General features: G+C 36.8%; 1 protein-coding gene across 3 annotated transcripts in view; it reads right to left on the bottom strand.

Moving 5' to 3' along the window:
* The window catches only part of SATB1 (SATB homeobox 1), a 100,998-nt gene that overhangs the window by 37,300 nt on the left and 47,786 nt on the right, over positions 1–15,912 (bottom strand). For all 3 annotated transcript variants that reach the window (XM_054708083.1, XM_028129759.2, XM_008153436.3), the window contains exons 6-8: positions 14,379–14,490; positions 11,612–12,066; positions 3,889–4,101 (exon numbers count right to left, since the gene is read on the bottom strand). In XM_054708083.1, coding sequence (XP_054564058.1) covers positions 3,889–4,101; positions 11,612–12,066; positions 14,379–14,490 — 780 coding nt within the window. The remainder of the gene's footprint in view (positions 1–3,888; positions 4,102–11,611; positions 12,067–14,378; positions 14,491–15,912) is intronic.

Below are 15,912 nucleotides of genomic sequence, written 5' to 3'. Positions count from 1 at the left end.
AACTTAAAACTGACCTATTCTATGGAACAAATTTCCATAAAGTAATCATTAATTATTATTAATTAAACCCCTCTAATAAACTCATCTGGTTTAAACTCAATCTGCTAAGTAGATTCAGAAAAATAAGCCTTTAAGACCAGGGAGTTTTGGAGGGGTTGGGTGCTTTCATATATTTTCATACAACCAAAGTTAAGGGGCAATATTCTTTGTGGGGGTGGGGGTACAAGGAGAGAGAAACCAAAGAACTTATGTACATATATGCATAGCCCATGGACACAGACAATAGGGTGATGGAAGAACTTGTGGGGGGAGGGAGGTGATAGTACTGGGCAGAAGGGAGATAAAGGGGAGATAAAATGGGAGATATCTGTAATACTATCAACAATAATTTAAAAAAAAAAAAAACATGAAAAGGAGGGGGGCAATGTCCTCCCCAATCTCAGAAATACCCAGGGATCATCTCTCAAACATTCAGTATTTTCTATCCAGATCACATTCTTGTACATCTTCCTAATCTAACAATAAAACTTCCTATCCTCTATGACGAACAGAAAAAGTCCCCAAGTTTCTTTTTCCCTTTTCTATCATGTTCGTTTATATTTTTGAGCAGGTGGGGCTTGAGGCAGGGGGAAGAGCAACAGAATTCACAGTGGATTGGAAAACTCTGACTAAACCTTAGACTTGTTTTTATCATTTTTCTCCTACGGAAAGGCTGGCCTGAGGATTCAGTGAATTCATATGCATCAAGGTGCTGAGAAAACTGTGAAACATTATCAAGTGCAAGGTAATCTTGCTTCTTGCATTAGCAGTTAAAGCTGTGAAAATATACTATCATTAAACAGGTCTGGGCCAGAGCCTACTACCCCAGTGACAAGCAGCTCACAGCATGGCTGCCCCTCCCGCAGCGCAAGGGACAGGTGTGCACAAGACGCACCTCACCTAGGCCGGGCCAGCCAGGAGCCTCGGTGATTCCTGAGGCTAGTCTGGGTTTATCCAGGGACGGTATTCCTAAGAATAAATCCTAGAGTTTGACTCAAACCAAGGAAGTCCCTTCTTGAAGATGATTTATAATCTGATGAGTTCCTCAATAGTTTAGGTCCTCGATCTGGTTTGAACCAGAAATATCTAAATCATCTTCAGTATGACCTAAAGTCTACAGAGGGACCTGGAAAAGAATCCAATTTCTCAGGCCTGAAGGTGGGCGGGGTCTTTGGTGAGTCACAAGGGGACCTGTGTCTGCAGCAATGCAGTTCATTGGAAAGAAATCCGAGTTGGGTTTTAACCCAAACCCACAACTTGTCTCACTGTACATTTCAAATCTCTTCATTTTGGGGGAAATGAAATGCACAGTGATTTCACAAAGACTCCTCTCTGGCAAAATATAAAATTAAAAAAGACAAAATTTTGCAGTCTGGTTCCAGTGTAGGCACTAGGTTTCAACTGCTGCAAAGAAGTACTAATTCAACTGCTCTATAACACATTTTTTCAAATCTAAAGTACTGGTTTGACAATGATAATACTTTAAACATTTTTTTAAAAATTTAATTCAATGAATTATTATTAAAGAATAAAAGGTGAACAAAATGATTGTGAACTCTATTATAATAATATTAGAGGCCAGATGCACGAAATTCGTGCAAGGGGCTCAGCCCTCACAGCCCTGGCTTCATCCGGAAGTCGTTCCAACGGTCATTCTGCTGTTCAGTCTAATTAGCATATTAGCTCTTTATTATATAGGATTAAATAATGCAAAGGGATTCTCAGTGGGGCAAATAAGATACTATAAAGATTTATATTATAGCAGTGAAATAAAATTATACACATATATCAGATAATCATTTCAGAATTTGATTAATAGAAACCATTTTTTTCTCCTCTGAAAGAGTTTCACCAAGAATCTACAGCATCTACATACTTTATATGTTCAACATTGTCAGAACAACCTGGATAAGGGCTTGGTCTCAATCCTTCTTGAGAACAAATGCAGCTAAGGGTGGCTCAATCAGTTAATCAATAATTCAAGCCAAGTAAATTATATTCCCTATCCAAACTTATCAGCAGATACAGATAGCTACTGAAGAGTATCTTAATAGTATATGGAAAGAAATAACCCTTAAAAATTAATGTCACTTTGCCTAAAGAAAAAAACTTGATTGACTAAGGACAGCAGAATCCCATTTGAAAAAAAGAAGCATTAAAATCCCAGAAATGTTAAAAACAAAAGCTGTATTAAGAATCATTAAGTTAAATATTTTGGATACATTTTTAAAGTTCATACTCGTCTTAAGTAAGTCATCCTTTTGTTGGTCTTGCAGATTAAGTGATAAAGTAAGACAGCTCTCTGAGCAGGGGGCCTTTCAGTAATGATGACAGGAACAAAGTTAACTAATAGACATGTGTGTATTAACTCTAAACACCACACACTAAGTATTAAACCGAGTCTAAGTACAATATTTTTTGTTTAGTCACTCTTACAATAAAAGGTACGTATCTATATAAAGAGTTACTCATTCTTTTTTCTTAAGAAATATTTTATAGAAGTCTTTACAGACCAAATTCAATAGCTCTGTGTGTGTGTGTGTGTGTGTGTGTGTGTGTGTGTGGTGTATGCAGGTGAGCTCTATTATAATGAGGATATATATATATATATCCTTTCTATTCTGCTAGAGAAGCATGGCTTTCTTGTTCACAATGACAGTAATGACTGCCTTACAGTCTGCTCCAATAGACATCAAGACCTAATTAATTTTCATTAAATGAAATGGAGAAAATGGACCTTTGCAACATTTCTGAAAAATAATCATTTCAAACATTACAACATACAGTTTAAGACCCTCAACAAGTGGCTAAATACAATATCTATTCCCTATTTATGGAGTATCTGTAGCAGTTTCATGTTTAGTGTTAAATGAGCTTTTTCTATAATTCTATACTTGGAAATGTATTAATTTTTACTATTAATGAAAAGTAATGAACATCAAGGTATAATTTCATTATGACATGAGGTTATATAAATACTTTAAATTTCTCTTCCATATTCAATTTTTATCCAGTTTTATCGATCTTATTTTTAAGAATTATACATGCCATAAATTATATGTGAAAGAAATATATTTGCTTGTGGATTATAAATCTAATCCACTAACCAACTTGTATCTGATAGTTGTTATTGAAAATTAACTTGAATTCTCATAATAGTTATGAGGCTACCTTTTAAACTTGATTAAAAAACAAACAAACAGTACAGATGCACATACACAAAGTTACCTGGAAGGTGACTTTGGTCTTTCCTAAAAAGTGTAAAATTTTGGAAAATAGAAAATGTGCCCATTTCTGGGAATATGGATGGAATTCCTTATCAGCTCCATTTAAAGCTGCCTTCCAGGATTGTATTAAACTTAATTATGAAAGATTACAAACGAGATGATGTGTAATTGGCACCAGCTGCATTTCGTATTGGAAAGCATAAATACAAATAGAATTATTTATTTATTTATATTTATTTACCATTCAAATGGCAGTTCTAAAACTTGCCGGGGAATAAAACGGACTGTAGTACTTTTTTTTTTTCCCCTATTAAGTTTAAAATACTTCTTTACATAATAGTCATAGAGATAAATATCCCATTTACAGACTACTTTTCATCCCCCAAAGAACCCCAAAGAAGAAGCAATACATGGCAAGTTTCTTTCCCCTAATTAGTAGCTTATTGTTTTTATACCATAATTACTGCCTGGGGACAAAAATTTCACAAGCCACTCTATACATTTGTGTGTGTTTTTAAATCTGTCCACCTATCTTTCTAATTCCTTGTTGAGATTCTTCATCAGGCATTAAAAAAAAAAAAAGTCAAAGGGAAAGGCTTAAGGAGGAAAAAGTAGAATTCACCTGGGGAGGGCGGCTGGGCGGTGTGCTTATCAGGGGGGCAGGACCCATGGCCGAGGCGGCATTCAAGCTCCTTTCCCTTTCATCCTGGTAAATTCGATCTCTTTCAGCTTCCGGTAACTGCAAGAAATTCTGCATCGCCCGAAGATTTACCAGCAAAGACTGGGATGCAGTCTTGGGGTCCTCTTCCTTTCGGAGAATTTCTGAAAGCAAGCCCTGCAGGGAATGAAAGGCACAGAGTGAGCGAGCCTGCTCCCGGGCTCTGCCCAGCCAGCGGTGATCCTTCCCTTTTCTTCTCCACTCTGTTTAGAAAAGGAACAGTCGGAAGCATTAATTCTACGTAGGAATATATTAGTTACAACTGAAGTGGTAGAGAAGAGAGCCTCAATTGTATTCTTAATTTTATTAAGCATCTGCTTTACATATACCATAAACCGAAACTGCCTAATTGGTCTCCTTCCTTTGAGTCGCTTAACTTGCCATGAAATCTTTCAGAGAGAGACGATCGAGGGAAGTTAAGAATAAATGAAATGCTCATAATACAACAGCATTGAACGGTAGAGTTCTCAAGCTGCCTAGACAAAGACAGTGGAATGCCAACAGCCTAATACGTAAAGATACAAAGCTATTTCAGGAGAAATAGAACTTTCAAAGAAAATACTAGAAAATGAACTACAACATATTAGGAAAAAAGAATGTTATGGCCCAGCCAGTGGCTCAATTGGTTGAGCATCATCAGGGCACATATCTGGGTTGCGGGTTCAATCCCCAGTCGGGGCACCTACAGAAGGCAAATGATCTATGTTTCTCTCTCACATCGATGTTTTTCTCTTTCTCTCTCCCTTCCTCTCTCTAAGCATGTCTTCTGGTGAGGATTAAATAATAAAAAAAAGAATTTCACAAAAGCATCGTCTAAGATTAAGGCTATGTTTTCACAGACAATATTTTAAGTTATTCCTTTATTTGAAAATTATTAGAGTCAATGACAAATGATTCTTTGTATTTATCATTCAAGGAAACTACATTGACAGACCCAATGACTCTAAATACTATCTTGCTATGCTATATCTCTTGGTAACAGGTTGAAATTCTAAACTTCAGAAACCATAGATTAAATCTGAAATACATAAACCCCTCTCCGCATTTCAAAAATCCATGATAGCATGCCACAGAAAAGAGTATTATCCAATTGTGTAACTATTAAATTTCTTGAGGAATAAAAACATGTATTTCTAATAGAAGGAATTTACAAACCATTAGTAAAGTCCTTTAAAGTGTCTCTTTCCCCAAGTAATAGAACCCCCGCCCCCCTTTTATTATTTTTTGGAAGAATGCTTTAAAAATGGGTGGTTTTCCCCAGTTTTGTTTAAGGGATATATTAAATTGAAAGATTAGAAAATTTTTCTGTCCATTTGATAGGGGCTGAGCAGCTCTTACCACTTCAGTCTTGTACATGAAATAATGCCTGGAATACCAAGTCACATTTGGTTTCTACATTTAGCCAGAATATCAGTTTAATACAATATTGCTCAGAATTAAATGTCCAGATCTCGGTATAGTTTGCAAATTTCACTTTCCAACAACTCTGCGGAAAGGGTGAAAGGATACATTTGGGGAAGGGGAGATAAAGTGTCATGTCAAAATAATTAAGCCCCAAGATGATCACATTTGCGTTTTTTTCATGGTTTCCTAGAAGTGCAAACCCAGTTTTTGGTTCTTCAGGGATACTGCCCAAATAGCCCACATAGATGCAGACAGTATAAAAGTACTATCCACTATTAAAATGATTTACAGGCTGCTGTGAAAAAAGAACCTCCAATAGGCTCAGGGGGTTTAAGAGTAAATTTTAATCTCTCCCTTGGTCTCTGCAACGGAAGTCAGGAACCTGGACCCAAACATTAAATTTCACCATGAGACATGTAAGGGAAGAATGAAGGGAATGCGTCCTTTCATTCCCAATACTGACAAGTAATGCTGCAACTGAGTTTACACAAGAGTAAAACATCCAGTCAGTTTAACTAAAACTCAGTCAAACAGGCAGTCAATCATCCAGCTATTTAATTTGCACAAGGCCAACTAATTAGATTGACTGTGTTGATGTGTCACATGAAAACCGAAAAATACAGGCCTTAAAAACATTTGAAAATAGGTGTAAAAACATAATCCATGTTCTCCACTCTTTCCTACCAAATGTTATGTATTACAAGATGTGCTTGGCAAAGTACTATACATCAACTATACAGAAATAGAGAGATAGAAAAATACAGTATAATAAATAAAATGTTGTAATTCCTTGAATATTCTAATACTCATTTTTGTTATCCCAGCACAATGCCTACTCTATAAATGTTTGATAAATATTTACTAAGTGGATAAATTATGTGTATTCAGACCACAAAAGGAACAACATTGCAAATGGGTGACAGAAACTTAGATATGCTACCCACAGGTAAATTCTAATGGTAATTATTAATTTACTCAAGGTGAGCCTTCAATGAAAAGTTTACTGTGGCGCTCTGTAAGATGTTTACCTACACTACAATGTTCAGTAATTAAAAAAAAAAATAGACTAGGTTAAGAGGGATCCTATAAATATTGCGGATTGGGGAATTTGAAATTAGACATTTATAAAATATTTCCCCTGACAGCAGAGAACTGTGGTGAGAAAAGCAAAGACCTGAAAAAATACATACTACTACCCTCTATCAAGTCTTGCTAACGTAACACCAAGGCATTCCTGTATGGCTTACGTAGAAGATAGCAGGTCACTTGGGAGAGGATTTAGAAATTTCTCTACCCATATTTTGATGTTGGCATGACTTCCCATGTGAGCAAGTAAAGTGTTTTAGGGGCAAAACATTTTATTTCCACTTAATTATTTGGCTAGAGCAAGTGTAGTTTTTCTGCTTGTCATATGCTGAAGGTCTAAAGCGATTATTTCAAACCCTGGGACACACAGAGCTCTAAAGCAGCCAGTGCAGACATCTTTGGTGCTTTAGAAACCTTTGGGGTTTTCTTTCTTTTCTTTTTCTTTCTTTCTTTCTTTTCTTTTTTTTTTTTTTTTTTTTTTTTTTGGCCCAGGCTTTCAATGAGGGGAGTGCCCCCTGGTGGAAATGCTTGAAAATATTGTTAGGAAATGTTTTGATTAGAATGTGTTAATTACCAAAAATAAATAAATAAAAAATCATGTCACTTGAGAATAATTCTGGATGCAAGATGACGGCTATAAGAATCCAGGTATGGGGAATGAATGTTTGGTCCTTTTCAAGTTGTTGTTACTTGAATAGTTACATTTATGGATTCAAGATGTATGCGGCCCGTTTCCATTTGCCTATAGTCGGAAATACAGTTCAGACTTGCCAACTTAGGTCAATGTCACTTGTGGTAATTCCTCATGGGGGACGGTAAGAGGGATCTCTTACCAAAAATTCTTCTTCATGCTAAAAAATAATGTCCTGTACCTTATTCGCTACCTCAGCAAATATGCTGAAACAGCAGGACGAAAATATCTCAATACTGTGCACCATAGGTGCTCAATAAAATTTGTTGAAGAAAACTCAACAAAATCATTAGCCGTTCTTATTTCTGAAAAGAACTTGAGAATTTGTATGTTATGCCATAAGTTACCAGCACCTCATGAATATTAATTTTATTGAAAATGAGAAGCTGCTTTTCATTGGGACTTCACATCTTCAAATAACTCGATATGTTCTCTATATATGAAAACATAAAATGGTTCTGCATTGTCTTACATGGTGGTTAAATAAGATTTTTTTTTTTTCAGTTAAAGAGCAAGCTTACTGATGAATTCCTAAACCTTTTTTACATTCCAAAAAGAGTTTACAAGTTACTACAAGTAAAATTCATTAGTAATTGTAAAAGAAAGAAAAAACCTTCAATAAATATTATCAGTACTTCCAAATGCTAATTATGAATTCTTTAAAACAGCAGATAAGCGGAAGAGACTGCCAATCTGAACAAAAAGCCGGTCTGGCCTCCCGTTTGTCTCCTCTTTGAACATAATCACTGATTCAAATAGATTTTATCAGTTTCATGGAACTTCAAAGCCTCAGACGGAAAATATGATTTGATAAAAACTTCCCTACTAAAAAGAAAATATGTAGAATATTCTTCAAGGCTACCTGCCTCTGTGGTTTGGTGAATTTCTAAACACATGTCCAGGTGAAAGACCATTTTCAAACTTCACCTCCTACTCTGGACTTACGCCAAGTAAGTTATAAGCAGACACATTTATCTCTGTCATTTGGGGAGGCTAAAGGAGAGCTGTCACGTTGGGGTAATAGCACCTTTTTACCTTTTATTCAATAGTGATATGGATAGTGGACTTTTCTTAAATTACACTGTGAAGAATTATAGAAACACAGCAGCAATCTCTCTTATACTTAAGCAGGCAAATTTCTCTCCACCACATAATTTACAGAACTCAAATTCAATAAAACATTACATGATGGTCCATTACTGTTATCAGTTTTGAATAATCCATCTTCATTCTTTATTTTACTGGAAAATAAAGTGTGCCAAAGATAAGAGGAGGGGGGAGAAAAAAGGAAAAAAGCCACAGGGTGGGATCAGAGTTAAACTCTGGGTTTTATTTCTAAAAAGGCACTAAAGAATATATTTTCTTCTATTGCCACCTTTAAAGGGCAATAACACAGAGAAGCGAACTGGAAAGTATAAATCTAGAAGCTTTGGCAATTATTTTTAGCCATAGGTTTCCATTAAAAAGACATCAAGTAGGAATAACTGAATGAATGACATATGCTAAAAGCTGGTGTCTTCGGTAGCAATTAAAGAACATATGCCCATTAATTCAAAAGGGGGAAAAGTACTTAAAACAAGTAATTATATAAATTCTCCATAAATTTTCAGAAAAGGTAGACTTAAAAAAAAATAGTCATGTGGGAAAGTCTTGAGAGAGGGGTATGATTTCATTTAGGAGACCCAATTAAGATGATGAGAAAATTCTCCAATTAAGAGCTAAAACATGAAATTCAGGATTTTAAAGTTATACAGAGCTGTCAATGACTAAAATTTTCTCGCGTCTTAACAGCATTATCTATTATACTAATGTTTTAACACACTGTGTACAGGGTATACCAATGTCTTTATCTGATCATGTCATATAACTGCATCTGTACGTACATATTTTACATTAATTTTTTAAACTTGGGGTTGGAATAAGTGCACACTGCAGTAAGTGCACACAATGTGTGATGTGTGATTTAACTCTGCAGAGCTCCTCCGCCTATACATATGCATTAGCATGCGTATTTTCGTACGCCACACTCACACCATACACCCTCACTCTGCACCTGCTTTTACTGAAACGCATACACTTTGAAATAAACACACTACATGCATTCATATAAATGTATAATCATTAAAATAAATGCAGCTGTGTGTGTGCGTGGCGTGCATGTGTGTGATGGTTTTTAAGTATGACACCAAAAATACATGCATGCTTGCTTGCGTGTTCAAAAGCAAGTTCCCAAAGAGTGAACACTTCACTGTACATAGAAAATTACTCTCGGTTACATCAGACAGCTTCAAATAGGGCCCAGCGTCCACTTGGACAGAGGAGTACCAATTACCGACGCAAAGGTATAGAACCAAACCCCTCTGCCATCCTGAGCTCCAAATAATATTTTGGGAATGACTTTTTCTAAATTGGCTACTATTAATAGAGAGACACTGGCATCATGCTGTAACAGGTTTTCATTCTCTCACTCTCAGAAAAATAACGTCACTGTTTATCTTTTCAAAAGAGATTAATATGGCATAAAAAGAGAATTCTACCTTCCTTACAGTAATAAATTCTATAGATATTTGTGGACATTGTCAATGTTAGAACCAAAGGCAGAAAAAAATGGTCAGCTCTTCAGAGTAATAGCAGGGGCATCATAACCCAAGAGAGGAAAAACTATACCAAGGGGTGGGGACTCCACTCTCATCTCCCTCAGCTGGACTGTCTATACCAAGGGGTGGGGACTCCACTCTCATCTCCCTCAGCTGGACTGTCTTGTCACTCTTCACCATATAAAATACGCTTTCCCCGGTGCTTTAAGAAATAACCATTTGCTCCGTTTTTAAAATGCTTATCTGTAAATCTGCATGTCATTTGTGTCTACGTCAATGTTCTCTTTGTCTGTGGGCTTTTAATTCAATTCAACAACCCTATCTATTTTTTGCCCAGTACTGACAACTTCTAGCAGTCACTGCTATTTACAAAAACAAAACAAAACAAAAATGCTGCCAGAAGCAGGAGTATCTAGCTAGATGGCTGACTTCTGATTCATTCACTCATTCATTTCGTGTTTGTTTTTTTTAAATTATCACCCCCCAACTGAACATAGGTGCCGTATTAAATTTACCAGCTAATGATGAACACATGTTTCAAGTTGTTAAAATATCCAAATAGGCAAAACCATACAATTTTAACCTGAGACATAACCTTCTGCAATCACCCTTTTAAAAACAGACAAATGATGTACACAAAAAACAGATAAACCAAAAATAAACAGAGTTAAAGGCTTTCTCAGGCCTCCTAACTTAAGGCAAGCCAAAAATAAGCCACAGCTGGGATCCTCCTAGGTATGGACATTCTGCCAACAAGGAATTAATACTAGATTATTTTTGTACCAGAATTTTCTTCTTATAATCATGTAATAAACAAAATAACTTATACGTGAGAGGAAAGTATGAGTCAGGTCCCCAAAAAAAGTTGACAAAAGGAAGAACAGTGGTAAAACAAGAACGCTGAAAGGACATAATGTCCTCATTCTAATCAAAGTTACATGTTCTTTTGAGGTTTGTTTTTTTTGTGTGTGTGTGCCTGGGCCAAGAATAAACACCATATATATCATACTAGTTTCCAAAAAAAAAGGAATTAAAAATCCTCTCACTCACAGTTTAGTAGAATCAATTGGTTTAGGACTTTTTTTATCTTAGGACTCCTGTCTTTTATATCACCCTTTCTCCCTGTCCTTCTGAAACTTCTTCCAGGATGATAACATCTTCAGAGGAATTTCCCAGGAGGACAAAGGTGTGGACATGACGGAACAGGTAGACTGAGGCCTGTAGCTCATACCTACCCCGGAGGCCTCTTTAGTGAGCTTGGGAGGAACATTAACAATAATGTGAAGAGGGGAGAGAAATACCTTCTGCTAATAAGTCATATATTTTTTTCTAAATGGCTGCTTAGAATTAAGTGGCAGGAATTGTGATTGAGTCCCAACATGCTTTTTATTTATTTTTTTTAAGTTGTAGAGGAATTTCAATAGAGCCCATTGATAGACTCATGTCTGGTATGGGTGGTAATATACTAAAGATCCTAGGCTAGAAGCCTGGAGTCCTACCAGTGGCCTTGGCCAAGTCATGAAACTCTTCTCAACCTGCTACTGCTGTCTATGACTCCACTGTGTAAGAGCGCAGGTAATCCCAGTGTGAAACATATTTCATATTTCATTTATTCTTTCAAGGCCCCTGAATCCGGATCATGCTGTGCATAGCTTCCTCTCGGCAGAGGAGGTTCAAGAGAAGAAAAATAATGATTACATTTAGGCACCACCAGGAACAGACAATACGATTGCATGAAGAGGATAAAATGTTAGTACCAAGTAAAAGAATAAGCATTAGGTGTAGATGGCACTGAAGAGAGAGAGAGACAAAAGATAGAAAAATCATTAATAGATAAAACAAAACTGACCTGAGTTCTGTTAAAAGCCACACGTGCAAATACTGCCTGGGAGATTCCTGCTCGTTTCAGTTCATCGCGTACCCACTGGTAGATTTCGGAAGACACCTCTGTGTTGGTTGAAACCTGTTGCTCCAAAGGCTTATTCATAGATCTACTGACAGGGGGAGGGTGGTTCAAGTATTGTTGGTTTAAGGACTGCTGGGCTAAAAGTCTATTCACTGCATACTGCTGGTTCAGCAGCTGAGCCATCACCAGCTGCTGGTTGACCAACTGAGGACTGATGGGCGTTGACACAAGCCCAGGATGCAGGTTCGGAAGAGGGGTCCGGACGGAGGGCTGGCCGCCATGGGAGAGCTGAGCGGGGGACGGAGGCTGCTCTGCCGTGTTCCCTGGGACCGGCTGCTGGCCAAAGTTGACATGGTTGGCACTTTGCTGGGATAGTTCAGAAAGACTATCCATTTCGACTAAAACAGATAAAAGGTAAAATCATGCTAAGTCAACAAGGATGGGCATTGGTAAGCATTTCTGATCATGTCCTAAATAGAGATAGTAGGCACAGGGCACTTTAAAGATCCAATTAAAATAAGAGCATTTCAAGATAGAATTCAACCTGCTGTGTTTTTACTTTCCTCCTCGGCACAATTCCACAAACTTTAAAAGTGGGACAATACTTCTGATCTATTTTATAATGTGGTTTAGACTTAAGGCATGAAATCAATTATTTTCATATTCTATATCACTAGTTTTGGGGGTCAAACTGTTACTCATTCTCATTATCCCAAGGAGGCTGATAAGCATTGTTTACTTCAAGGTTGTTTCTAGAAGAATGACATTTGCTTAATAGCATCTGGAAAGAATGAGTTGAGCTAAGAAAAGACATCATAGGCAATAAACAAAAAAGAAATATACAAGTATTTTCTTATGATATATATATATATATATATATAAATTCTTATTACTCTAGGCAAAAGGTCTGAAAGAAAAAAAGATAACATAAATATGGTCAACGTTCAATTCTTACCCAGACATGAATATAAAGAAGTAATCAATATAATAAATAATGAAAGTGGTCATCATGACAAGTAATAATAACTGAGTGCATATTGAACACGGGGCTGAGTATCTTACACAGTTTGCTTTATTTAAGTCTAATCATCTTCTCCAAACATTTCTTGGAATGAGGCAAATGATTTACAGTATTACAAGCCAGTCTACCCAGGGTTGCTAAGACCCAAATGTGTCTAGAAGAAGCTATGGCTATCACCAGATGCTAAAGACAATCTTTCAAGGAAGGGGCGGGGAGTTGTTCTGGTGCAATGGTGATACTGTCATGGTTTTGCAATTTATTCACCTACCCGAGATGGATGCTCCTCCCTTGGCTAGATCTCTCATGCGCACTGGCTGAGAATGAGCTCAAAGTGTGTCAAATGCTTTGCTGCTGCGAGCAGGAGACTGGTGTGATGCTCCTGACTGAAAAAGCTGAGCATGATGCTGTATGGACAGAGGTGAGGCTTTCCAAATAGCACACCATCCTTTTCAGGTACAGATTGTGGTTGGATTTTAATCATCATTTCTCTCTTCGTTAAATATTCAGGTTTTATATTTAGAGGAACGTATCCTATGTCTATAATCACTGAATATATGCCGAATATAACTAAGAATTGGGGAAGAAACCTTCCATTTCTACCAGTGATATCAGCCCAAGTGGGCCATTCACAGGGAATAGTAATTCAAGCAATTATTCCAAAAATGATGCATTGTCTTCATTATAGCTCTAAGCTATAAAAGGCAAAGAATCTGTTTGGGTAGATGGATGGTTTTGCTTGAAATATTAAAAGCTAAAACATGCTCAAAATTCAGGTTCTCTTGTCTCTTAAAATCTTTAGGAAAAGTTACTGTTGTTGTCATAAAATGAATGTAATAGAAGTAAACAGAAATAGATGTAAAACAGGGCATAGCACCATACACATTAAATATCCCAATCTTACATTATTTTAAATATATTATTTGGAGGGTACAAGTATATGAAAGAAAACATTAATAGAAATTAAAACATTAACCTCAATCACAGTGTTTGCCTTGGCAAATACTAACAAACTCAATAGGGAGAAAAATGTCGTAATCTAAATGCTTAGGTACAACACACAGCTTTTATCTGTCATTTTTTACACTGCAGATAATTTTAATGTATTTCCTTAGTAACAAATATTGACCTAAAGTTCTATGTTAAGATAGGATGCTCTACTGGAATTAAAAGTTCAGGAATGATGCAACGATTTTTCTGGTGTGGACGGTACAGCGGTATGTTCACTAAAGCACCTACAGGCAGGGCGGGGGATTAGGAATATAAAAATCACCTGATCTCAATTGTGAAAACTAGAAATCCATTAATTTCCTTAAAAATTGGGTGTAAAAAAATAGGCTCTTTCTCTTGAACACAAACAAAAAGCATAAGAGCATGTTTTATCTCTGAGAGAAATCACGGCTAATATTAGTTATTCAAGGTCTTCACTGAGATGTTAAAAAATGACAGCTCCCTCCTCACCCCTCGAGTTCCTGCATGTCTGACAACCAAGTCAGTTTGGCTGATTTAAACACAAACATTTATTGAATTTAATTATCTCATTATACTCATACCCACTCCCCACCCTCAAAGAAACATTCTAAATTGATCTCTAATTGGGCAATCAAAAGACCTGGCTTGAGATGTGACTTTGATAAACCCCCGAATGACACGTAATGGTATGTAGCCACCGAGGCAACGGTTTTTGCTTACCCATCATATCTTTTGTCTTCTTGAAATGTTTGTACCACCTTCCAAATTCTTGACATTTTGCTGCCGAGACATTTGCATAGTAAGTGCTGTTCACAATGGAAGAAATCATACTCTGTGTGAAGAGGGGGGAAACATTTGTAACACATAGTGGCACAAGATGGAACACAGAAACGATTTCAATTGTGCAAACTGTATTTTGTTTTTAAATCAACTGAGTACCAATACATTTGTGTTTCACACTTAACCTGAAGCCTCCACTTCTTAAAATTCATTAAGTGGGTCATCAAATGCTTATTTAAATAGAAAACCACCGCCCACTGAGACCAGTATAAAGCTTATCAAACCCACAGGCTTTGCTCTAGTATTTATGGAACTTCCATCAATGTCATCTGTTCTAGGCTGACAAAGTTACCCTGATCCCAATAAATCCGATTCCGTGAAGATGACTTTACGACTGTTCGTAAATAAATGCTACTTTGAGGTGTTTTTTTTTAAATTTGTCTTTATTGTTGAAAGCATTATAGATGTCCCCCTGTATCTCCCCATTGACCCCCTCCACCCGCTCCTACTCCCTCCCCAGGGTTCTGCATAGCTACTTTGAGTTTTAGTGACTGTACTCTACATCCTTGCTTCTCAAAGGATGGCCCAGGGATCAGCAATATCAGCATCACCTAGAAGCTTATTAAAAATGCATCATCTTCAGCCCCACCCCAGACCTAGTCAATGGGCAGCTGCATATGACCAAGATCCCCAGGGTCTTTGGGTGTGCATTAAAGTTTGGGATACACCGCTTTGCTTTCCACTTCTATTATTTGGTTTCCCATTGGAGGCGCATTAACTGCCTTAACACTGACCACATTTAAGGAGAAAATAAACTACTCAGAGATCCTCTATCAGAAGAAAAAAAAAAAAATTCTACAGTTGTATTGCTAGCTTCATCTACAGTAAAGCTTGAGTTCTGAATTTCAAACTAACCATAAAACATTTAAATATATACATTTCATGCTTACTAAATTTCTCAAAGATACCATGGGGGAAAAAAAAATGACCTATTCTGTCACTTGCCTTCATCCTGAAAACAGCCAACAGTTTAATAGAAAAATGAAGATGAAAATCATGATTTTGATGTATTAGGAGTTTGGGGGGGAGAGTGAAACTCATTTTCAAACAAAGAGAAGTGTTTTCTTCCCAGCAAATTTTAGTTATGGTAATTTCAGTGACTTAATCCATGTTATTTTTAACCATACCATCCCTCTTCTCTAGTAGCAGCTAAATTAATTTCCAATTGCATCTCAGGAATAATTAAGACGTTGTAGCACCAACCTCCCCACCCCCTCACCCCCCACTCCTCTGTGTAGAAACCTGAGAACTTCCACTTCAGACTTCAGTTGGTCTATGGTGACAGAGTTTACAGAGGGCAGCATTGTTTGGGAGCAGTGCACAACCAGAAAAGCCAGTTTGGGAACAAAAGTATTTTTATATAATTATCTCCTTTAAGCGACTTCTAATTTAAAGCTCTTTTGGTTATTATTGA

This window comes from Eptesicus fuscus, chromosome 18 (assembly GCF_027574615.1).
Source record: "Eptesicus fuscus isolate TK198812 chromosome 18, DD_ASM_mEF_20220401, whole genome shotgun sequence".
NCBI lineage: Eukaryota > Metazoa > Chordata > Mammalia > Chiroptera > Vespertilionidae > Eptesicus > Eptesicus fuscus.
The sequence above is the reverse complement of the archived record's forward strand: the minus strand, read 5'-3'. Positions and strand labels throughout refer to the sequence as shown.